Here is a 26464-nt window from a genome sequence, read left to right on the forward strand (position 1 = left end):
ATGGTAAATAATATACATACAGTAGCGATAAATACAATAGTAAATACACCAACAAGAGCTGAACAGTTCTTTGGTGTAGTATTAAAGTATAATAATGGAATAACCAAACTAAGTAGATTTAAGTGTATGAGCATGTGGCAGTATCACCAGGAATGGTATCAGGAGTGGAATAGCAGAGGGGAAGAGGCTGTTCTTAAGTCTGGACATTCGAGCTTTCAAATTCCTGTATCCTCTCCCAGAAGTTAGAAGAAAGAGAAGGGAATGGTCAGAGTGAAAGGCATCCTTGACAGTATCCAGTGGGGGAGCTGCAAGCCGGTCGCCCTGCCAGCAGCGTGTCAGTTCTTTCTACTTTTTTTGTTTTTTTAGTATGTCCTAATGTGGGTTTTTAGTGTTTCTCTGTGTGTTTTGTATGGGGGGAGATGTGGGGGGGGTAAGGGGAAAACCGTTTCGGTCGCCTCCTCCATGGAGAGCCAACTTTTTTCATGTCGCCTCCCCCGTGGCCTAACAGCAAGGATTGGGCGGTCTTTCCTGGAGACGTGCCCGGGGCTTCAGCGGCGGGCGCAGCACAGACTCTCGGCATGGAGTGGGCAAGCCCTCGCTGGGGCTCGCCGGAGGGGAGCGTTCCGTTCACTGACCCGCGGCAGCCTGAAGCCGCGGTCTGCAGAGCTTCAGCTGGCGCAGCGTCCGCAGCCTGGGATCCCTCGTGGGGGACCCGGGGGAAGAAGAGCTCCAATTGCCAGCCTGCGGTCTACTTCTACCGCGGGCGCGGCGGAGACTTACCATCAGGAGCGGGGTCCCTCGCCGGGGACCCCTGGAGGGGAGTTTCGACCATCCTGCAGTCTGCGGTGCTTCTGGCTGCGGCGCAAACTTTAAATCTCCGACCGCTGGCCTGCGGCCTACACCAACCTGAAGCCGCTGTCACCGGTGGGGAAGAGCCGATTCTGGACTTACCTGGACTTTTACCTTGTCCTTTTACCATCTGGACGCCCGCAGCGACGGCTGCGGAGGGTTGAGGTCCCGACCACGGGGGAAAATGGAGGAGGACTGGACAAATGTTGTGCCTTCCACCACAGTGGTGGATGTTTGTGTTAAATCTTTAGTGTGTTTGTGTGTTCTTTATCATTGTACCGCTGCTGGCAAATTCATTTCACTTGCACTTTATGTGCAATGTGACAAATAAAACCGTATTGTATTGTATTGTATTATACTGCCAGACTTTCTTATGCAACACACTGTGAAGATGGACTGGATGTAAGGAAGTGACAAGCCCATGATGGACTGCACTCTCAGCAGATTCAGACATTCAAGAGCAGAGCAGTTGCCATAACAAGCTGAGATGCATTCTTTCAGAAAACATCCTGTACAGCATCTGAAGAGAATTGGAATTGATATTAGTTTATTATTGGCACATGTTCCAAGAGACAATGAAAAGCTTAGTTTGCATGCTATCAGGTCAAATCACACTGTACATGAGTACAGTCAAACCATACACAAATTCAAAAAGGGGGTGCAAGGAGAAAAATCCCAGACGCAGAATATAGAGTTACAGAAAAGCATGACAGTGTTACAGTGACAGAGGAAAAAGTCCACGGTCCGCCATGAGGTGGGTTGGAAGATCGGGAAAACACCCGAGAATATGGGGCAGTTTGTTCAGTAGTCTGATAACAATGTGGAAGAAGCATTTCCTGAATCTGGTGGTACATTTTTTCAAGCTTCTCTATGGGAGTGGGAAGAAGATACTTATCTGGCAGGGCAGGGGAGAGACCATGATCAAAAACGCGATTCTCCCAGGACGAGGTTTATCTCATTGCTCTCGGGTTTAGTTTAGTTTAGTTTAGCGAAACAGTGCGGAAACAGGCCCTTCGGCCCACCAAGTCCGCGTTGACCAGCGATCCACGCACACTAACACTATCCTACACACACTAGGGACAATTTACACTTACACCAAGCCAATTAACCTACAAACCTGCACGTCTTTGGAGCGTGGGAGAGGAACCCGGAGCACCCGGAGAAAACCCACAAACTCCACACCGACAGCACCCGTGGTTAGGATCGAACCCGGGTCTATGGCGCTGTGAGGCAGCAACTCTACAGCGATGTCCCCAAATGTGGAATACTTGACTGCAATATTTGTGGCAGAGGCACAGCGGTGGAGCTACTGCCTTACATTGCCAGAGACCTGGGTTTGATCGAGACTACAGGTGCTGTCTGTACACAGTTTGTACGTTCTTCCCATGACTACGGGTGCTGTATGTATGGAATTTGTACGCTCTCCCAGTAACCGCATGGGTTTTTTCCGGCAGCTTCGGTTTCCTCCCACATTCAAAAGACATGCAGGTTAATTGGCTTCTGTAAATTGTCCCTAGCGTGTGCGATAGAGCTAGTGTACGGGCGATCGTTGGTCGGTACGGATTTGGTGGACCGAATGGCCTGTTTCAACACTCTATCTCTAAAACTAAAACGAAAGAGCCAATGACCAGAGATCCTCATGGATATGCTGAATCTTCTCAATAAATTAAATATGCTGATGCGCTTTCTTGATCACCGCATCAGAAACATAGAAACATAGAAAATAGGTGCAGGAGTAGGCCATTCGGCCCTTCGAGCCTGCACCGCCATTCGATATGATCATGGCTGATCATCCAACTCAGTATCCCATCCCTGCCTTCTCTCCATACCCCCTGATCCCTTTAGCCACAAGGACCACATCTAACTCCCTCTTAAATATAGCCAATGAACTGGCCTCAACTACCTTCTGTGTGAAGTGTGAAGGGACCAGGTTAAGTTGCTGGTGATAGACACAGAGTGCTGGAGTCATTCAGCGGGTCAGGCAGCATCTCTGGAGAAAAAGGAAGGGTGGCGTTTCGGGTCGGGACCCTTCTTCAGACTGAAATGGAGAAGGAACATATGGATGCTGTTGCAAATAAAAATATCACATTTACTCTTGTCTTGACTCTAGAAGCTGTTGACTATCTCTACAACAGCTCTGATGACAACGTGTTTGGGTTCACTCCCTCACTTCCTTAGGTGAACAACCAACTCTTTTGGCTTTTCAATAATAAGGGGTAGGTTATTATCCCGACACCATGAAGCTAGGTTCCCCATCTCTTTCCTCTTTTGTCTGATCATTGATGTAGATCTGGCCAACAAACAGTGGTATCCTTGGCGAACCTAAAGATGGAGTTGATGTTGTATTTGGCCTCAGTCATGAGCATATGAGGAGTAGAACAAGGGGCTAAGCACACTACCCTGAAGAACACCAGTGTCGAGGATGAAGGTGGAGAAACTTCAATGCAAACCAACGGATGTTTGCTGGTCAAGATGTCCATAAGCCAATTGCAGCTGGAGGCGACAAATCCCAGATCAAAAAGTGTAGGAATGAGCTTACTTGGTACTATGGTGTTGAAAGTTGAGCCATCGTCAATGTGTAACAGTGACCACTGTTACTGTTACTAGTGAGACCACACCTGGGGTTTTGTGTGCAGTTTTGGTCACCAAATTTGAGGAAGGACATTCTTGCTATTGAGGGAGTGCAGCGTAGGTTCACCAGGTTAATTCCCGGGATGGCGGGAGTCATATGCTGAGAGAATGGAGTGGCTGGGCTTGTATACTCTGGAATTTAGAAGCATGAGAAGGGATCTTATTGAAACATATAAGATTATTAAGGGATTGGACATGCTAGAGGCACAAAACATATTCCCTATGTTGTGGGAGTCCTGAACCAGGGCCACAGTTTAAGAATAAGGGATAGGCCATTTAGAACGGAGATGAGGAGAAACCTTTTTACCCAGAGTTGTGAATCTGTGGAATTCTCTGCCTCAGACGGCAGTGGAGGCCAATTGACTGGATGCTTTCAAGAGAGAGTTAGATAGAGCTCTTAAAGATAGCGGAGTAACGGGATATGGTGAGAAGGCAGGAACGGGGTATTGAATGTGGATGATCGGCCATGATCATAGTGAATGGTGGTGCTGGCTCGAAGGGCCAAATGGCCTACTCCTGTAGCTCTTGTCTATTGATGTATTGTGAAGGAGAGGGACTGAATGTAGTGCAAAAGAGATTATGTCCTCTGTTGGCATATTCTTCCTATATGCAAGTTGTAAGGACTCTAGATACTCCAGAAAACTGGGACAGATGTGGGCCATAACCAGTTTTTAAAAGCACTTTATCATAATTTATCTTGGGAGATAATGTGTGGTAGTCATTGAGGCAGGCCTTTTTTTGGCAGAGGGAGGAGAGGGGGACGAGAATGATGAAGGTTTGGTTGAAGCAGAGGGGGAACAGAAGACTGTTGAAGTGAGATATCGGGACAGTTGATTGGAGCATGATTTTAAAAAACATGAGTCCCCCTCCTGATTTCTGTAACCTCTTTGAAGACTTTAAGTTGTCGAAAACTTCTGTGGTCGTCCAATATACTTTGCCATGTAACACTGCCCCGCAAGGGTTGCTTATGGTCCACTATCAACACAGGAGCACCACAAGGCTGTGTGTTGAGCCCCCTGCTCTACTCACTCCATAACCATGATGGTGTAGCCATATACAGTTCCAATGTCATTTTCAATTTGCCAACTATACTATCATTGTTGGAAAAATAATGCGAATGACAAGTTAGTGTGTTGGAGGGAGAGTGAAAATCTGACGCTAGTTCCACTTAGGTAGACAAAAATGCTGGAGAAAGTCAGCTGGTGAGGCAGCATCAATGGAGCGGAAATTGGCCACGTTTCGGGTCGAGACCCTTCTTCAGACTGATGTGAGGGTGGGGGGGGGGGGGGGGGCGGGAAGAAGAAAAGAAGAGGTGGAGCCAGTGGGCTGAGGGAGAGCTGAGAAGGGGAGGAGAACCTACTTAGGGACTACCTGAAATTAGAGGTCAATGTTCACACCGCTGGGGTGCAAACTGCCCTAGCGAAATATGAGGTACTGATCCTCCAATTTACGATGGGCCTCATTCTGGCCATGGAGGAGGGTAGGACAAAAAGGTTGGATTCGGAATGGGAGGGGGTGTTGAAGTGCTGAGCCACCGGGAGATCAGGTTGGTTATTGTGAACCGAGCGGAGGTGTTGGGCGAAGCGATTGCCAAGCCTACACTTGATGTCACCGATGTAGATCAGCTGACATCTAGAGCTGCGGATGCAATAGATGAGGTTGGAGGAGGTGCAGGTGAACCTCTGCCGCACCTGGAAAGACTGCTTGGGTCCTTGAATGGAGTCAAGGGGGGAGGTAAAGCGACAAGTATAGCATTTCTTGCGGTTGCAAGGGAAAGTGCCCGGAGAGGGGGTGGTATGGGTGGGAAGGGATGAATTGACCAGGAAGCTCCGGAGGGAGCGGTCTCTGCGGAAAGCAGACAGGGAAGGAGATGGGAAGATATGGCCAGTGGTGGGAACACCTTGGAGGTGGCTAAAATGTTGGAGGATTATTTGTTGTATGTGACGGCTGGTAGGGTGGAAGGAGAGGACAATGGGGACTCGGCCCTTGTTGCAAGTGGGGGGATGGGGAGTGAGAGCTGAGTCACGGGGTATAGAAGAGACCCTGGTGAGTGCCTCATCAATAGTAGAAGAAGGGAACCCCCCGTTCCCTGAAGAATGAGGACATCTCCGAAACCCTGGTGTGGAACACCTGATCCTGGGTTCACTTCTAAGAGCTAGTTCCACTTACCCATGTGTGGACTATGTCCCTCTAAACCTCGTCGACACTGACCACACCAATAAAGGGATTTATAGGAGGCACTGCCTCAAAAACACAACCAATATCAAAGACCCACACCATCCTAACCTGCTCTCATTTCACTACTATCATTGGTCTCCAAACTGTGACCACAGGGTTCAAGTATAGCTTTGTCTTAACAACTATCAGGCTCTTGAACACTACACAACACTAAACTCAAAGACTATGTGGGTTATTTAGACTGGTATTGTGGCTATTAGTTTATTATTATATTTTATTACGTATAATCTGTGTGTATTGCCTTTACAGGCCTAATATGCTATAGTAAGTAAGAATTGCATTGTTCTGTTGTCGGTACATGATAATTAAGCACTCTTGAGTATTGACTATTTATGTTTCTAAGCTTTAGAATTCCTTCTGTAAATATTGATCTTCTACCCATCTGTAAATCTTTAAAACCTATTTATTTGACCAAATTTGCTGCCCGCTATCCCCTTTATCAAATTCTGGTGGCAACACTGTGTGAAACCCCTTAGGATATTTCACCATGTTAAAGATAGTGCAGAAATGTTGTAAACAACAGGTTTCAGATATGTGATACAAATTTATGAATGTGATATCTAGTTATATCGAGTTTTGTTTTCTATAAAATATGCATTGCTTTGTTTTTCTTTTGCACGGTTTTTGCAATATGGTGCAAATAATGTGTTGTTAAAATGATTATTTTCCAAATTTACATCAATTTATAAAATCTGCGAATACATTTGAGTATTTGGAAAGTCAACAAATTGTATTTCTCGTATGTAGCACATGACTCATTGCACTTCGTTTTAGCATATGCTTAACAAAAGGCATTTTTGTATACATAATTTAATAACAATTCGACTTCCAAGACCTTCATCAACAGACTTCCTTTAAGTACAGACGTTTTCTCAAACTGTATCTCTTTAATTGTCTGTCGGAGAGGGGCTGTAGATGTTGATGCCAGGTTACTACTGTAAATAATGTATGATTAAAAATGGTAGAAGCTTCAAATTGCATTGAAATTGCTGCTTTTTAAAACATGCTATTTAAGAAAAACACATTCTTTTAAGCATGTCTTTTAAGCTCTCTTTAAAAGAACGTACTGCCATAGCAATCAGTTTTACTTCCGCGCTACAACATGAAGTCCACAACAAACCATAATGTGGACGTTTGAAGGAATTAGTTTCCTCCCTCCGAAAAAATACAGCTCGTCTAATTATTTATTCATTTCAGTTGAAATTATGTTTCAAAATTGCATAGCCTATCGTCTTATTTAAAATGTTGTAATATAAAAGTGTTCTGGGCGTCACGAGCACATTGATTAGCAATGAAATGTCTTTCCTTTGCTCCCTTGCCTCTTTTGATCGAATATCAGATCAACCAGGATTTGCAACTAACCTTCCGGCACAACTGAACCGAACTGACGCTGGGAGACATAAAGATCAAGAAGACTTTATTTCACACAAAATGTCGCTGAATCACTACTATAAACTTCAAATTTATTTCCAATGGGGGTTTATTTTGCAAACGTCGAAATTATTTGATTGCAAATTGAGCAAGGGAGAACAAAAGGGACATATCTTTTACCCCAGGCTGACGTCAGTTTGATTTTACTGACAACTATTGATGCGTCTGAAGCAATTGCAAGCAACTCCCTTTCATTAGGTAAATGAAAAAGACTATTAGGATCTGACTGAAAACTTCTGAAATTGCTTACAGTGTTAGCGTCAACTAATTGGAAATAAACAGCGTAAAACATTTTTGGATTAAAAAGAACGTTTTTTCAAATTTGTTTTCAATGTAAAAAGACCTCCAGAGGGAGTGTAGAGGAACAGCAAATAGGCACTGAGCAGAGCAGAGAATGCTTCAACCTAGGAATGTTGTTCATTACACTGAAGGAAAGGACACATTAGAGAAAATAGTCCCTGCTATTTTTGCAGGATTTTTCTTAATCCTCTTTCTCAGTCCTGAGTTGCCACATCAGTCTGGGATGGGTGGTTTTAGGATGAATATTTTTTTGCTTGCAGAGTTTTGATTTGGACGTTGGCTGATGTGTAAAAGTTAATAGCGTAAGGATCTTGTGATCCTGTGATTATGTCTACCTCTGAGGCTAGAGAGAAATAGATTGAACCCGGGGCAGGGAGAGAGCAAAGAACTGGAGTGGAACGTTCTGGCACACGCAATGTAAAAGGAAAGGTGGAAAACAAAATAACGAAAGAAATACACACAAATTTAGTGTTTCTAAACAAGATTTTAATAACAACGTGTGCAACAAGTATTGGAATTAATAGAAATGTATCTGATATTAAATACTGATAAGGGGTAAGCAGATAATTCAATTTTACTATAGAATAATGTACGGTAATCATTAAACTGATGTTTTTGAATTTGGAAACCAAGTTTAAAGTTAAGGTTAATCATGCACGTTTGACTTGATTGTTGGCCGAAGCTTTTGACTTGGACGCATTCGGTGTTGAAATTTTTTTTCACAAACAATAAATTGAAAAAATATATAAATATATATAATGGGAGGAATTAGAAACAAAATCGAACGAAAAATAATTGATATGGTTATTCCAGACAATGGAACAAATATTTTTCAAAAATATGAAAAATGCAATCTGTAATTGATAATTATATATAAAGACGGTCTGTACTAATTTAACAGTAGAATTTTAATGTTGCATGATTTAGTTGAAATAGGAATTAACATTCTGGTGAGTTAATGAAAGTTGGAATGATGTTTTTAAAGGTTAATAAGTTTAAATTGCACATTGCATGGTGAACGAGGGAAGTGCGCTCCAGCCCGTGTTTTCGAGTTGATGTGCAATAATAAGACGAATGGATAATAGTTGTTGGGAGTCCTCATGCCATGCTGGGCCAGAGGCTCAGCTAGACATGTATTTACCCATATCCGGGTTAGAGAGGAAAGGAAAGTTTGATTTTTAAAACAGATTTGGAGAAAGTTTGCTATCTGTTTAACCAAAAAGAGGAAGAGGAAAACAGAATGTAATATATTATAATAATCACCCATGCAACAAAAGAGAGCTTGAGCCTCCCCCTCCCTCCCTCCTCCCCTCCTTAACTCTTGTTTTCAATCTGGAGGAGGACGAGTTTTTCCCCCCTTTTTTAATAATATTTAATGATCGGGTGTAAAAGGAAGGGAAGAAGCAGACGTGTCTGTGTGTGTCTCTCCCTCCTCTCTCCGCCTAATTTTCTCTCTCTCACACAGAGATGATCATGGCCGCTCAAGTAGCAGCAGCTCCGGCCAACAGTAACGGCGGCGGCGGCAGCAGCAACAACAGCAGCCCTGGCAGCCGCGACCCCGACACCATCAACAACAGCAAGCCGGTGGCTCCTACTCCGGCTGCGGGAGGAGATTCCAGCGGCGGCGGCGGTGGCTTGAACCTCAACAGCGTTGATCATCATCACCATCCCCGTCACCATCTCCACCACCACCACCACCTTCACCATCTTCACCACCACCCCCTCCAGCAGCAGCAACAGCAGCAGCACCACGGCGAGCTCAACATGGCCAACTCCTCGGGCCCGGCGAGCAGCAACAACGGTGGTGGTGGTGGCGCAGCTGGGGGCTCGGGGTCCAACCCCAACCCCAACGCGAACCCCGTCCCCGTCCCCGAGCCGGCGCACAAAGAGCCCGCCTCGGCCTCGCCTTCCTCGGCATCCACCGCCTCCTCCTCCTCCTCCTCCTCCTCCTCCTCCTCGGCCGCCAGCGAGGCGGGGATAATCCCCAATCACAAAGTGAAGGCGAGCGGCGCCGAGTTGCTGCTCGCCCCCCATCACCAAGGCGAAGGGAGCGGCGGCGGTGGCGGCGGCGGCGCGGACACTCAACATGGAGGCGGCGGCGGCGGCGGCAAAGACAACAGCCTCTTAGCCGCCGACAGTCAGGGCAACGGCGGCAGCAAGGCCGACGCCGAGCTGCTTAAAATGGGCGACCAGAGGTACGAGCACCCGGCGGCAGCAGCGGCGGCGGCGGGACCCAACAACCAGGCGGGCGTCGCCGATTACAATTACTACCGAGCGGGGCCGGCGACGGCGGCAGGAGCAGGCCCCGGGCCCGGCCCTTACTTCGATCAACATGGCGGACAACAAAGCCCCGGGCTCGGTGTTCACCCTTCCACTAACCTGGAGCTGAGCGCCAGCCCGCTGCACAACTCACACGACGGCTATTCCAACAACTACAATCACTACTCGGGCTACAGGCCACCCTACGGCAGCCCCGGCTACGGCATGATCAGCTCGCCCAGGGCGAACAGTATGGGCGGCGGTGGTGGTGGGCACCACCATCATCATCACTCCGGCAAACAGCAGCCGCCGCCACAGCAGCAGCAACAGCAACAACAGCCGCAGCCACAGCAGCAACAGCCACAGCCGCCCTTGGCCGGGGCCTTCCAGCGCTACTCGGGCCAGAGCCAGCACTCCGGAGCCACGCCAACCCTCAACCAGCTCCTGACCTCCCCCAGCCCCATGAGGGGATACAGCTTCTCGGACTACAGCAACCCCGGCGCCTCGCAGGCCTCTCTCAAAGGGAGCGACATGGGCTCTCAGTACGGAGTAGGCAGCAGCCAAGCCTGGGGAGGTGGTGGTGGTGGTGGTGGCGGCGGAGCGACAACTGGACAAGCCCGCAGCCATCCGGCTATGAGCCCCGGTAGCACGGCTCAGGCTCTGGGCAGGACGCAGGTAAACGTGGCCTTGGTGTGAGTGTGAATGTCGGTGTTGATAGAGGACATGGGAAGAGCTGCTAGTTAGGGACAAGGGCCTCCCGCTCTCCGCCGGGGAGTTATATCCACCCTGCCCCGCGTTTTAATGCAACCGTATCGGTGCATCCTCCTTATTCTCGCCCCTCATTCCCCATCCAATGCTAATTGTGAGCTGGCGGAGTGCATTCCCGTCGTTACATCTACTTAAAATAAACCATTTAATTTTTCTCTTATTATTTCAAACAGCTGTCTTTTTTTTGTTGTTGACCCCACCCTTTTCTCTGTGTGTCTGTGTGCGGTATTTTTGCCCTCCAGACTGCTCAGGTTGATTCTGGTTCGTGCTGTGTGAAAACTGGCAGCTTCATTCAGTTTTCGCACTCGAGTCTCTTCACAACTTATTTTGCAAGGTTTGCAATTTGAATTGTGGAGGTAAAAGGCCTGGAATCGAGTCTCCAGACAGCTGCCTCTGAGTTGACATCTAATCTGATTGGCTCTCACACTCACCACTGGGCATTTATCAGTGCTGATGTAAATACAAGTTGTTCAGTGCTACAATCACAAATCCACAGCCAGCACCTTCCCCCATTGCAAATTCACCAGCGATCCACACACCACTTGGATATTTGAAGACACGATTTAAAAAAATTAAAAACCCTCCTACATTTCTGATATATATTTTAAAGAAATGGTACTATGTTTCAGTGATAACAGTAAACCTTGTTCTTAAATTTAAATAGCTGTGATCAGAAATTGTAATTACCAGAACAAAAAATAATTTGTTTAAAATAAAGCTGTTGAAAAAATATTTATAACTTCCCGCAATAAACAACAGCTTGTGCAAATTTAGTAAAATCAAGTGTTAATTATAAACATTAGTAATTTTATGTAACAGCCATAGATTGTTCCGTATGTTTCAAAGCCTGTTCTTCATAATCGGATATTAGTGGTTATTAGGCTTATTTTACCTAGATTTGAGTAAATTAGAACAGTATGAACATATACATGGATTTGTTTATTTAATACAAATACAGATATTTTGTACCAGTTCCATCCAAATATAATATAAATATTGCCAAATGTGGGTTGCATGTAGACATTTATCTATTGCAGGTATGTTTATAAATTTAGTTTTTTAAATTCCAAATCTATCACAGCAGTGTCGAGTGCAATTAGTTTTCATTTGTTTCGTATTTTCTTCGATATTTTTGAACTACCAGTTCTCTCAATTGTGCTGATTGAAACCAAACAGACATGAGTGTCAAAATTAATTCCTGCTGCATATTGTTTAGAATAGTTTGTAACGTGTGTGCCATATGTGAGTTCAATCTACAATGAAAAGGAGCTGAAAAGCATTGAGCATTCAGTAGTTTGTGATGACTTCCTCAATAATTGATAGACTTGCAAACATCTGTGGATTTTAGGGTTTTTTTAAGTATAATGTTTGAGGCAGGTATTAAAGAATTCTATTGCCTGTAGTACCATTCCCAACATGGGTCCTTCTTCCTAGGTGAGAGGAGACAAATGGATTAAAAACATTTTAAAGTTCATATTTGCTCTCCAAAAGTGTTTTGCCAGTGTTCAACATTAGGCAGTCAATCAAGTAGTTTTGTGGTTGCCAGAATTCTTGTAGTGGAGTGATGTACCTGCCATTACACATGTATGTGAAAGATGAGTTTTAAAACTTCAAACATTTTTCTCCAAATATACATGTTAATCATTTATCCACATGCTCCTGGGATCTTGCTAAAATGTAATTCTAATTTATTTATTTTTGCATGGGAGAGGGGATTTTATTCACAAATCAAATAGGTGATGCTAAATCATGCTTTCTGCTGTGAATCACTTAATCAAGTATGTCAAGAGAACATTTAAAAGTACAGCACCTTAATGGTGATTTTTTTTAAATCTAGCGAACTAGGTAGCAAGGGAGAATCTATTTACAGCATGTGTTGGGAGTTGGGTATTTCTAATCAATTACATAACAAAGGTTGCAAGTTTGTTGCTTTTCAGTTTGTTCAGAGACAACTGGAATAACATGTCCCTAGTTCAGGGGCTCTGTAATTTCAGACAAAAAATGTGTCATTATCACAAACCCAATTGAAACTGACATTTCAAAGTATTGAAAGAAATTGCTGCCATAACTGGTATCTGAAATAACATTACATTTTGGTGTGCATTTAAGGGGGAATATTTTAACAATATTGGCTTGCCTCATGAATTATAACTAATAATATTAGGTATAATATCTGGGAAATTGATATCAATTGTAAATTTCTCACCTGAATTGGATAAGATATCAAATTTAGTTTCTGGAAAATAACAATTAGATGCAAGTCTTGTCATATTCTGCTGTCTCTTGTGACAACACACAAACATTTTTGAAGGCCTGTCTTTTTTCTTCTTTTTGTTCTATCAATTTTTATATCCTGAAACAGATTTGGGGAAAACTGGATATCTTTGTAGTCTTCTTCCATAGCTGGCCACTAGGAGGTGTGTGAGAAAGGCATAGGATGACTGACCTTTTGGTTAGGCTGTTAAGATTCTAGTCTTTATGCCCATGTAGGTATAATTAAGATTGTGTGTGTGCGTGGCGAAGATTTTGGGGGACAAGAAGCATCATTCGTGGTACATAATTTTATGATGGTCTTGGATTTCCAATAGGCTGAGCCGTTGTGGCCTACAACACGATATCTACATTTAAGAGGTCTGGTTTTTCCCGCACATTTTATAAGAGCAGGAAATATCCAGCAGGTCAGTTAGCAATTATGGGGTAAGAAACGGTCAATGTTTCAGGGCGACTAATGATTAAATGCGTTTTAAGCTACTGAGAAAGGGGGAAGGTCAGAAGGCTGAAGGTGGTTAAAAGTAGAGCTCTCACTGAGACACAAGGAACTGCAGTTGGTGGAATCTTTAAAGATTCTTCATACCCAACTTGGGTAGCATACTATCCAACAGTATGAATAATGAATTCTTGAATTTTAAGTAATTCCCCCAACCTTTTTCACATTCCTGTGTGCTCCCCCCTCCCCCGAGTGCTCTGACTTCTCCCACCTGTCCCCTTTCACCTATATCCATTGCTCTGGCTTTACATTTCACTCCTCTTCCCTCTATCTGATACACTTTTGTTCCCTTTTCCCCTCTAAGCTTTGTCACTTACTACACCCATCTGCCATTCAAGTCCTCTGTCCACCTATCACTCTGGGATTTGTGCCACCGCTACCCCGTCTTTTCCGGCTTTCTCCCCCACACTACAATCAATCTGAAGAAGAGTCCCGACTCTCCGTCAATGCTGCCTGACTCGCAGGGTTCTTCCACCACTCTGTGAAGAGTTGTTATGTTGCTGTTAACATACATGTGACAATTAACTGACCTTGAAGCCTTGAAATCAGTGAGCTGGGCGAGGATGAAGCTGTTGCATCTGAAACCTCATTCAGGATCAGAAGGGATAAGACAAGGAAGCGATAGGGCCTGATGTAAACTAAGGAGAAGGAAGATTGAGATCGGTTTTAAGATTTAAGAATTATGTTTGTGATCATTGACACCTGAAATAAAGAGAAAAAATATTTCGGAACATTTCCGTTGGTGATGTGGAGCTTTGGTTGGGGCACTCTTGAAGGCATTTCGAGCTTTTGCAGATGGTGTGGTCAAATCTACTTGAGTGACATTATGGTTGCAAGTCCTGTGTTTCAAGATCGAACTTCACACCCAGGCTCTGTCACTAAAGAATGGAGAATATAGAACCTAGATTACTTTATCATAAGAGCAGCTCTATCGGATCAATGTGTCCTTGTTCTTTCTATTGCTTAATGAGCTGTCTGAGATGGTGATCAGAGAGAAAATGTCCCGTTAGTTTAGCAAGGAAAATGGTTAGGTTTCAAATGATCATTATCTGCTAAACTTTAAGCATTTGGAAGTAATCAAAAGATTACATCCCAGCTGGTCATGAGACAATATTTTTTGGGTGCTGTCACTGCCCTAAGCTCATTTTTATCATACTAGCTGTCAATTTAATGGTGGAGGGGAAAAAAGAATCTTGCACTAATTCTTGTCACAAGACAAGGTTCTGGAATATCTTTCAATTTACTGAGGTGGCACTGTGATATAAAGGGGTTCTTGGTAGGTTGTCTCGCTGGTGGAGGTGGGTTGATTAGTTCATGGAGGTGGGTTGGTTAGTTCATGTTCATTGAGACAAAACAAAACTGCACCTGTTTCCTTGTATGCAGAGCAAGGGTTAAAAAGTAGCTTTAAATATAGAACACTGTAATTTCGTTTTATCCTTCTGGAATTCTTGTTAAAAAAAATGATCTTGTGCAAGTTTGGGAAGGCTTAAAGAACACCAATAAGTTGTGAGAACAGAGGGCATGAACTGATCGACATGCGTTTTAATTTAATGATCTGGTTCAAAGTGATGTTACTGTTTTCCTATTCCCCAAAAGATCTGTTGGAGGAAAACGCCAATGTTTTAATATTTTATTCCTTTTTAATAGGTCTGGTTGCTCATGCTATGTGGATGTTGTAACACTGGGCAACTGCTTTCTGAAAGCTAGTGTGTATTTCTGCCCCTTGTTTCTCCTTGACCAAAGTAAAATACTTTTAAGAGATTATTCCATTCTCACGGTTGTATAGATTATTTTTGTTGTGGGAAATAATCCTCATCTGATGGCCCATTTGACAATATAATTCCACCTTGGGATTTTATTTGTTTTGATCAAGATTATCGACACAAGATTCCGTGGTCTGTTGATTTTTGCAAAGTTGAGCTTTGTCAGATTTGGTCATACTGTCGACACCATTTGCTTCAACTGGTGGTGTGCTAATGGACATGTTTGAATTGTATTCGGATATCTCTTCGAGGTGAGGTAATAATAGATATAAATTAGGGCGATTATGAAGCTATGGTGAACTGAACGTATTAAATTAAATGATAAACTTGAATATATTAAATGCGAGGACAGTTATTTGTATGAGAATAGTTGTTTGTAAGGGAATGTAACTTCTCTTTTAAAACCATGGAAACAAACTAAAATGTTCTTGGTCAGATACCTCATTAATGAAATCATTAACTTATAAATTGTTGGCTTTCATGGCGAAAGCAGTATTTGTATTACTGTGCCAATACGATTATTTAATTCCCAAAAATATTTCTGGTCGGTAGATGGTTATGAAATGGGACATTGCCACCAGCCTCTGAAGTGGCTTTGATTTCATAAAGATGAAAAATGTGAGAAGTGTTGCTGATTCTGATTGGTTCGACTCATTTGTTTTCCTCACCCACTGTGTGGAAATAAAACAGCTAAAATAAATAAGGATAAAATATTTGCCTGGGAAGAATATTTCACAGAACATTTGCTGTTCATATTGACCTTTTAGTCTATGGGAAGATAAGGGCATTTTTAACATGTGTATCCATCCCTAAATGATGAGCCAGTGTCTTAAATCACTGTAGTCTGTGATTTAAGGGTACTCCTGTGCTATGTTTAGGTAATACTATGGGTAAGGGATTCCAGAATTTTGATTGAGTGATATGAGGAACACTAATCCATTTCTAAGTCATTATGGTAGATAATTTGGTTGGGCATTGGGTTAGCTCTTTCATGCACCTGCTACCTGTTCATTCTAGACTCTTAAGTGATTGCAGATTTGGGTAAAACCATCATAAAAACCTTGACGTGCTGCTGCAATATATATTGTTGATGGTACATTATATTAACTATAATTGCAGCTGCTGGATGCAATTTGTTTTATGGTGATGGATGAGGTGGTGTTCAAGAGGGTACTTTGTCCTGAGTTGCCTTGAGTTTATTAAGCAAATGGAATTGCATTTAATTGGGCGAGTGGAGAGAATTATGACCTTCCTGATGTGTTCTTGGTAGAAAGCTTTGGGGGAGGCAGGAAGTGCTTTGCTGGCCGTTATACTCTGACAAGAACTTGTTGCTGCAAAACAGTGAACCCTCATTTTAACGGACCCCTTTCTAACTGATTTCAATTATAGTGGACGGACCTGCCGACCCACCCCCGCTCGCACCGCCAAACCAGCCCGGCTGCTGACGCTACCACCAGCTTGCAAGGGGCACCAGCGAGTCCTTTATGGTCTGGTTGATGTGGCTGTTACTGCAGATCACCTTGTAGCCTCTGGTGGCAGCACTTTCTTCAGGGCAACGACAGGATGTGCTCAGTCGCCGTTTCTTGGTGTTGGCCATCGCTCTGTGCACTCGGCCTCTCCAGCTGCCCCCCACCCCTCCTCCACTGCCTCCTTCTTCCCTGGAGTTGCCAACGTACTCCACCTTGGAAGCGGGGAGTGGACAAAGCAGGAAGAAGGGGTAGCTGGTGAGAGGTGAGGCAGCCTCTATGACCAAGTGCGTCCTGAAGAAAGCACTGACGGCCAGGACTACAGTGTGAGCTGCAACAACAGCCATGACAACTGGTGAAGAAGGGCTTGTTGGCGCAGACCTGCGACATTGGCGCCTAGCTTTAAGGTGAAAACGACTTAGATTGGTTAGTGTTGCAGTCTCTCACTTAGGTTTTTCCAGAACAGCTATGCCTCATAACACCAGGGCCAGAATGGTATCTGTGTCCATAACCTTTTGCTTCATCCGGTATGCTCAGCAACATCTTCGTAACATGGAAAAGGTTGGCTGAAGACTGGCCAAGCAACTTCCATTATTCGTGCATGTGTTAGAGCTTCAACAGCTTCTCATTTCCTTTTTGGATACTCTTATGAATTGATCACCGACATACTGTCATGGGCAGGTGCAAATTACTGCTCTTGCTGCTCTCTTAAATGCTGTGATGAAAATGAAGGATATGGTGCTGATTTTTTCCCTTTGTGTTGATTCCTACATCAACTGCCTTGGGTTAAATCTGGATACTATTGTAAATTTGGCCGATTTAGTCAGTGCTATGGTTTCATTCTTAACAATTGACAGAGAAGTCCCCCACTCAGTATATTATGTGCCTTTATTGGTCTTTCTTCTTCTGTTTGTTCTTCAGCATGAGGGAATACTAACTTATCATTTAGGGGCACAGCAAGAGGTTAATCTGCATGTTTAATCTACTGCCATAAGGCTTCATTGTACAAACTGAGGATTCCTATATCTTCCCTGTCATATTTGTCGCAATGCTATACTCCTGAGCGTGGGATACAAGGTGAAAATGCTTTGATTGGCTTGACCAGGTGCTTAATTAAATGCAAATGTTAATTTGGGCAGGTATATGTGTAGGAAAAGTTTAGAGGAATATGGCCAATCATAGGCAGGTGAGACAGACTGGTGTAGATGGGGTATCAGATTTCCTTCTGCAATGGATATAGGTGAACAGACATGTTTTGGTTTTAAATCCATCTGATAGTTTTACGATCACTCTTTTATTCCGCTAATGAAATTTATATTCCCCAACTATCATCTACATCAACAATTTGGATGGGGATATTTATCATCTACATAAATGATTTGGATGGGAAAGTAAAAGGCATGTTTAGTAAGTTTGCAGATGACACTAAAATAGGTGATATAGAAGATAGTCAAGATTGTTATCGACAATGACAGCGGATGAGAGCTGGGATAATCACTTACTACAGGTGCATAAATGTTCGATCAACGTACGACATACTCTCATCCAATTCAAAACATTACATAGACTATATTATTCAGAAAATAAAATAAATAAACTCTTCCCTAATGTCTCACCCATCTGTGATAAATGTCTGTGTCAAGAAGCTACCATATCACATTCTTTTGTTTTTTGTACAAAAATCCAAAAATTCTGGTATGAAATATTTGATATCTTTACAAAATTAATTAAAATAAAACTGGTACCAAAACCAGAATGGATCATTTTGGGAATATCGGAAGGAAACCCTGAACTAAACGTGTTTCAGAAGAATTTACTCAATTACGGGCTAATAATGGGAAAAAAGCTCATACTTAAATTCTGGAAAAATGCACCTACACCAACAATAAAAATGTGGATATCAAATATGTTTGAAACACTACATCTGGAAGAGATGAGATTCCTCTTAGCAGGCAAAGCAGACCACTTCCAAAATACGTGGTCTACGTTTTTGGAACTATTACAAGCATAAGGTGCAATAGTAATTTTAAAAATAAATAAATAAATAAAAAGGTGCCAGGATCTGGCAACGGGGGGTAAAAAAACCCAAAAAACCCCCCAACAAAAACAGACTTGGTTGGTAGTCCCCTTTCTGCGGAGTTTAATGTTATAATAGAGCGATTGTTTCTCCTTTCTTTTTCCTTCTTTTCTAGGGACTACTTTCTTTCTTTATTTCCTTCTCTAACTTCTTTTCTAAGGGGCTTTCTTTTCTCAACACTCTCTTGCACCTTCACGACTCTTGCGCACTTTCCTTACTTCCTTTACTTCTATCTTTTTCTTAAAGCTCAAAAAATGAAGCGGTACAAAAAATGTATTAAGACATATGTGTTCTGTATTATTGTAACTTACCGTACTTCTAATAAAGAAAATCATAACACATAAATAAATAAATAAATAAATAAATAAATAAAAGACAATGACAGCCGGGCAAGTGGGCCGAGCAATGGTGAATGGAGTTTAATTTGGGGAAGTGGGAGTGTTGCATTTTGTGAAGTCGAACTAGAGCAGGACCTGCAAAGCAGTGACTCTGGGAGTCTTATAAACCAGAGGGATCTAGGAGTATATAGTTTCCTAAAAGTGAGTTTGCAGGTACATGGGGTGTTGAAGACGTAATTTGGCATGTTGCCGTTCATCAGTCAGAGAAGGTGGGATGTTATGTTACAGTTGTACATGAGAAAGGTGAGGTGAGCATTGCATTCAGTATGGTCACCCTGAATTGGAAAGATGCCATTACACTGGAAAGGGTGCAAAGAAGATTTACGAGGATGTTGCCAGGACTCAAGGGTCTGAGTTAGATGGGTCCTTGCAGTTCAGGAGGCTGAGGGGTGATCTTATAATGGTGTATAAAAACCCTGAGGGGAATTGAAAGGGTGAAATCAGTCATTTTCCCAGTGTAGGGTAATCAAGAACTAGAGGGCATAGGTTGAAGGTGATAGGGGGAAGACTTAATATGTACCGGATGGACAACGTTTTCCATACAGAATGTGTGGGTTTATAGAACAATCTGTCTGAGAAAGTAGTTGAGTAATTCAGTGGGTCAGACAGCATATCTGGAAAAACATGGACAGGTGATGTCTTGGGTCAGAACCCATCAGAGTTCAACGATGCTGTTGTTTAACCCGCTGAGTTACTCAGAACTTTGTGTCTTTGTCTTTAAATCTGTATCTGCAGTTCCTTGTATGTCCTAAAATTTGAAAACACATTTTGCCAGGTACATGGATAGGAAACGTTTAGTGGGGAAGGGGCTAAATGCGGGCAAATGGGACCAGTTGAGATAATAATAATTTTATTTATAGAGCACTTTAAAAACAACCATAGTTGCAACAAAGTGCTGTACATCACTAATCATTGACAAAAATGTTAATACACCCCAATAATAACAATTAAAAGATGGAGTAAGTAAAGATATTCAAAATAAAGAATGATTAAAAACACTAAAAACAGGAGCAAAGTCTCATGCATGGTCAAAAGCCAGGGAGTATAAATGTGTTTTAACACTGGCTTTGAAGATGGACATGGTTGGTTGGCATGGTCGTGGTTTTCTGTGACTTGCTGTTGAGCATGGTTAGGAGTGTGTAGTTATAGAGTCGAAGAGTGATAGAGTGGAAATAGGCCCTTCAGCCCAACTTGTCCACAGCGGCCATCGTGTCCCTGCTGCACTAGTCCCACTTGCCCACATTTGGTCCATAATTTCCAAATTATTTCCAATTATTTCCAAATCAACGGTTCAAGTCACTAGAATACATACGCTGAAAATAATTCTGTTAATGGACGTTAGATATAACTGGGCTGAAAAAAGAAAGTGGTCGGGGTCTAGGACCTCAAGCAGTATTCCTTTTCACCATTCTTTATAGCAGCCATCTATGTTTGTTCTGCTTATATTACTTTGCTTTGCTGATTGATTTTAATTGAGATTAATTCTTGTTTATGACTTTGCACATAAAATGTAGTGTAAATCAATAGGGATCTTTAATCCATTTCACAATTTTTTTTACTTGCAAGAAATTCAAATACCTTGCTTATTTGTGAATTGTTGACTGTGCTAAATTGGTCAATTATTAGACTGGATTTTTCAGGTGGAACTGGCAATTTCTCACTTTTGTTGCCTGCTATTAAGCTCAGGGTCCTCTTGCACATACTCAAAATCCTGACCTACTGAGACCACTTTTTACTGCCTTTTCCAGATAGTGCACTGAAATTGGACAACTTCCTTAACTTTGCTTTTTGCCAGTATATATATATATATATATATATATATATACAGGGCCGTGACATGACACTCTTTCCTCGACCCCCATTTGCAGCTGTCCTCCCCATTCTAGTAAGAGATCAAAGTGTTGGGCAAGATTTTGAGTTAATTTAAATGTTCAAGATTTGTTTTGTTTTTTCTGGATGTGCCATCTTGGTTGCCACCTTCTGAAGCAACTTGTTTTTATATGGTTTGACAAAGGTGACACAGCCAGAATATCTTAGTCTACTATCAGTATATTTTCTTGTGGGAAAGAATCTCTTTATCCCTTCTTCACTTGCCCTGCCACCACCTTGCAGAGCCATGTTACACAAGAACTAGGTTGCTATTTTGCAGGAAGTTAATGGTGATTCTGCAAAGGTAAAATCCTTTTGGCCACACAGATGAGCAGTAAATGCTGACAAAGTTATGAGCCACCATGTTTTGAGGGTGTGCCATTGTGATTAATGCCAATGGAATAATATTTTAATGGCATGTTTCGAAAAGGAATTCTATTGATGCTGTTTAATTTTCACTTTATACATTTAGAATGTGCAGATTGGAGCTTAAAATATAAATGTATCAGATGCAGGTTGAAAATATTTTGTCTTGTTTTCAGGGACCTAAATTTCTGGCATTTCCTTTCTTCTTATTTTAGCTCTCTAATTGCCATTTTTACTTTATAAATTTAGAATGTGCAGATTGGGGCTTAAAAATACAATTGTATCAGATACAGATGAAAAATATTTTTATCTTGTGTTTTCTGGGACCTAAATTTTTGGCATCTTGTCTTTAATTTTAGCTCTCTCTAATTGAAGATACTAAATCTTCCTTTGGTGCCAGCAGGTGATGTTGCCTATTTATTATGTGACCTTAGTGGGCACTAATGGGCTATTCTGTCACAAAAACAGCATTTTAGACAGAATTAATTAATGATGATCAATACGATTGGATCCCATTTGATCTTTTTTTTTAAGTTTGGGAGGGGGATGTAGGTTGGGCAAAATCTTCCCGTTAAGTTAATAGAATGGAGATTTTCAACTCAAGTTGCAAATACTTGATACTTCAGATCAGTCTGAAGAAGGGTCTCAACCTGCTACATCACCTATTCATTCTCTTCAGCGATGCTGCCTGTCCTGCTGGGTTACTCCAGCATTTTGTGTCTATCTTTAATACTTGAGCTAAGTTTTATTTCATAGCAGTTGACTGCATTGACAACTGTTTTAGTGAGTGCCAATTAGATCTGACTGACATTATTGACATGAACTGGATTTAATATTAATTGAATTATGATTTTTTTTTTGGTATGTTGGTAACAGCTTGGATCCACTTGTTATGGATAATTGCAGTTAATACAAAGGATATGTTTTTAGAAATTGTTATTTAAAGTACTGTAATTTTTCATATACCATGTAGAGATGTAGAAAACCTCAATATATTTATTGGACACAGTATTATGGCTATTACACCTTTCTATGCATATATAAAAGGTGTAGTGGAGCAGGCTGTTCTATATGGATTTCAAAACATTGACCATAGCAAGGTGGCAGAAAAGTAAAAAGACTTACACATGAATATTTCATTCATCCAATTGTCCAAAGAGCTTTGTATCCATTAAGTGTTGTTTGTGTTTTAATATTTGTGATGTGGGAACTTTTTGATTTTTTTTGTGATGTTCATCTGAAAAAATGGTATGTTTGTCAAAGGAGCAATGCACAAAGGGGACCTCAATGGCCCAGTGTAATTTTTATGGTCAGTTCTCAAGAATGGGGCTTGAAACTAAGATTACTTAAACCCCTGTCCCACGGTACGAGTTCATTCCAAGAGTTCTCCCGAGTTTGCCCTGATTCGAACTTGGAGATTTACGGTAATGGCCACTCGTCGGTACTCGGGGCTCTCGTGGACATTTTTAATCATGTTGAAAAATCTTCACGAGTCTTCCCGTGTTTACCTGCCGTTAGTGAGTCTTCCCAAGTACCTGCCGTTAGCGCTAAGAGAGGTCCCCGAGCTCCGACGTACCCGCTACATTCATTCTCCGTGCTTACCACGAGTTTGATTTTTTTTTAACTCGGGAGAGCTCTTGGAATGAACTCGTATCGTGGGACAGGGCTTTAAGGGAGTCATGACCAACACCATAGTGTTTCTGGTGATATTTCCATGGTTCCCTCTCTCCACTCTCACTCCCACCACTGCTATCAAGCCACATTGCAGTCAACAAAATTGATGTTAATGATTATTATTATGGAGGTAGCTTATTTTAATATCTCATTTTCCAGTGTGGTACATTAAAGTGGTGCAGTTTTTAAACTTGGAGATGTTTGAAATGTGTCAAATGCTACGGATGCAAGTCATATCTTGAATTATTGATCATCTCAGTGCTTGTAATGATAATATGGTAATGATAGATGTTAAAAATAATATTTTAAAGAAAATGGAGAAAAGGGGGCATGGGATCTGATGTTTTTTTTAAAAGTGGATGATTACATAATGTTTTGCCAGGAATTAACTTTCTTATTACATTTTGCACTGGTTAAGGCAAGTTGTGTGTGTGCGTGTGTGTGTGTCTGATTTCAAAAAAATGAAATTTGCAGATGATTAAAGTATTGTGATTAATATTTTCCTTTGTGGAATTATCAAAATTAAGGCCCATTTATTAACTCAAGATATGTAAATTTGACTGGGAAATTTTTGATTCCTTCTGAATTATATTGCTTTATGTATGAAGTTATTTTCCAAATTAATGTCTTAAATATAACTACATTTGGTGTGTTTGCAAACAGATAAATCCCAAGCAAACTTCTCATAATGTGGTCTGTGTCGTTGATTATCTGGCTCCAGTTTTTGTAATTGAGACTTTTGGTGTGTTCCTGTTTCATTTGATTCTATTAAAAGTGGTTAAATCAAAGAAACTCTCATTTAACAGAAGACGCATCTGTATATTTAGCTTAAATGAATATAGTTCAAAAAGTTGATTTTTTTTTTTTGATGTTCTGTCATCTTTTACTAAAAATAGAGGCACTTAGTAGCTTACTATTATATCCCAATGTAGTGCAATCAAAGGTGGGAGAAGTGACAGCAATGGCATTTCTGTACTTTGGAGATCTCTGATATGACAGACTTTTTCTCAAATTTTAAATTTGCGTTGGGTAAGATGTCCCAAATATTATGTGCAGCTTTCTCACTTATTCAAGTTTCAATGTTGTGTACATATCATCACCTGTTTAGAACTTGTCAGAGTTCCGCTAGGAGATGGTGCAAAAAACACATTTTAATAAGATGCAGGAGTTAATTTTTATTTACTATGTGAAGCAGAAATAGTTTGTCTTGTGTTTCAGCGAGCTTGCAGGATCAGTTTTGTTTTTGTTTATTATATTATTTAAATTGCCAGAATGTAATTTGGATGAAGGAAGATGAGAAGTGCTCCTGAAGTTTGAATTGTAACCCTGTTCTCGGCTTTTAATTTAGATCAATAGACCAAATATCTTGAGGTAAATATAGCTGAAGTTTTAAGTGTTTTGAAAGTTGTTGCTATGTGGATTTTGAGATGCATCTCAAACGTGGATTAATAGCCCAGCATGTTTCTGTATTGGTACAGGAGCAGTTGAAAATGCAATAACTCCTGATATAATTTTTAATCTTTACCTAATTAATGGATGCTGTTTAAAAAAAAAAAAAGTTTGTAATATATTCATGCCTCTTTTAGATTCTCTAATGTGTACCATTGTAATGTAATATTTGTATGATGCATCGGTGATTAATTTTGTAGAATTGAGGTGTGCATTGTAAATTTAATTTGTTGCTAAGGTGTTTCAGAATCAATATAAATGGCAGAATTTACGTATAGCATGATGGGAATGAATCTGATACCACTGTGGTGTCTGGAAGCCATAGCATTTAATGCTGGATTTTTTAACAATGATTTCAGATGGTATGTGATCATTGGCAGAATATTGCACCTTGTGTGTAAACAGCAATGTGAACTGCCTCACATAGTGTTTTTTTCTCCTCTCTACTTTATAAAGTAGAACAGAATTAGTAAACTAACATAGCTGTATTAACTTTCATTTCCAAGGTGATAATTTAGAAAGTGTATGATGACATCTGTGAAGCAGTCTCGTTCTGATCAATGAACCCTACCTTCTGTATTGTCTTTATAAAGTGCAAGGTGATTTAGCAATATTTAAACCAAAATATTTATTATCATTGTGATGTATGATGTATTCGCATTTGAACTTGTATCCATGTTGCCATTTTTAATGTAAGTGATGACCAGAATCTAAAACAAATAATATTTGTATTCTTGCAAAAGTGCCCATTTTGGGGATAGTCTAGGTCTTAAATTTTATTAACAGAACCACACTGGGGTGGATTTTTGCATTAAATGAACAGGCAATGAATACTACGTTCAACCAATTGTCAATCAGATCTCACTAGATTTAGAATTTTTTTTTCCATAACATCTTTTTGTATTTGCAGGATTTGTCAGTTTAATGAAAACTTGTATCAGTCAATAATTGTCTCTATAATTGTTAGTAATTTGTTCTGTGCATTTGCTCAGAAAGGGCACAGTTGTGTACTAGGTGAACAATAAGAAACATGGGTTGTGAGATTATTCCTGATTTGAATCGCGTGGTCAGCTGTGCTGCTGTATTTTTTGTTGTTGTTGCCAGAAGCTATCTATTGCTTTTCAGCAGTCTCTCATTGGGCACTAATCCAAGATGTTTAAGACAACCCCCTATGTGAGCTGTTCCAAATTTAACCTCTTTCACTGAAGTGCCATGACCTTCACATATGTAGATTAGCCATGTGTTCTTTGAATTGAAACTTGCCTCGGGAAGAAAAGGCTTTTTACTAGTGAGAATTGACAGGCATTCATCTCTGACCTGGGAGAAAGTGAAGAAAAGGAGATTAGGACTGACTGGAAAGTGGAATTGAGTGAGCAGATTCACTGGCACCACCTTATTTTAACCCTAGATGTTCCTTAGTTTGCATAAAAAAACAATCCTAGTTTATTTTTGAATCCTTCGGGTAAAGCAGGGGTAAATTAATTAAATGCCTTTTCTGGTTGCATAAAGCATAATGTTTCCTCCACTCCAAAACATTGTTATTATGCTGGTACTGTGCCATGAATCTGGTACCTTATGGCAGTGCTTGGTCATTATTGTTGAGTTAGTGAGTCTTTTGACTACCAAACAAAGTGTACCCGCTGGGATACCCGTTCATGCTTTTTACTACATGCATGTGATTTGATACTGATTAGGAACTTGGCTCACTTTGTCTGCACTTGGAACCCCCTGGTTGAGACACTATAAGTGTGGTGTTCAAATTGGTTGATTTTGCAAAGTAAGGAAATCCTATTGGCATTCCCTGAATTATATGACGTCGTTAGATATGTTACAGTGTTATGTGATTTTCGTATTAGGAAAAAAAATGTAGAAAGATATATTGAAATGTCTTTTCCATTGTCCATTTGTAACATTTGCTGGACAGCCTCTTTCAAGTTCATTGAACATCCTATTTAAAAATCATTGATCTATAAGTTATGATTTATTAAATCATTTCAACCATCCTTTATGCTAAAATTTTAAATCGGGATTTTTTTTTTGGTGCAAATTTTCTAAATGCATAATCAGGGTACGGGAGTTGAGAATCACAGGGCATCAGTTTAAGGTGAGGGGGAAAAGATTTAACAGGAACCTGAGAGGCAACCTTTTTACACCAAGGG

At 41.2% G+C, this 26464-nt stretch overlaps 1 protein-coding gene across 8 annotated transcripts in view; it reads left to right on the forward strand.

The window, feature by feature from the left end:
* The first annotated feature begins 7708 nt into the window (after positions 1 to 7708).
* The window catches only part of arid1b (AT-rich interaction domain 1B), a 492096-nt gene continuing 473340 nt past the window's right edge, over positions 7709 to 26464 (forward strand). For 3 of the 8 annotated variants that reach the window (XM_033025055.1, XM_033025058.1, XM_033025054.1), the window contains exon 1: positions 8526 to 10383. In XM_033025055.1, coding sequence (XP_032880946.1) covers positions 8917 to 10383 — 1467 coding nt within the window. In that variant the 5' untranslated portion in view covers positions 8526 to 8916. Of the gene's footprint in view, positions 8005 to 8525; positions 10384 to 26464 lie in introns of those variants that run through there. The other 5 variants (XM_033025053.1, XM_033025052.1, XM_033025059.1 and 2 more) reach the window with 5 other exon arrangements.

The sequence above is a fragment of the Amblyraja radiata genome, chromosome 8 (assembly GCF_010909765.2).
Source record: "Amblyraja radiata isolate CabotCenter1 chromosome 8, sAmbRad1.1.pri, whole genome shotgun sequence".
NCBI lineage: Eukaryota > Metazoa > Chordata > Chondrichthyes > Rajiformes > Rajidae > Amblyraja > Amblyraja radiata.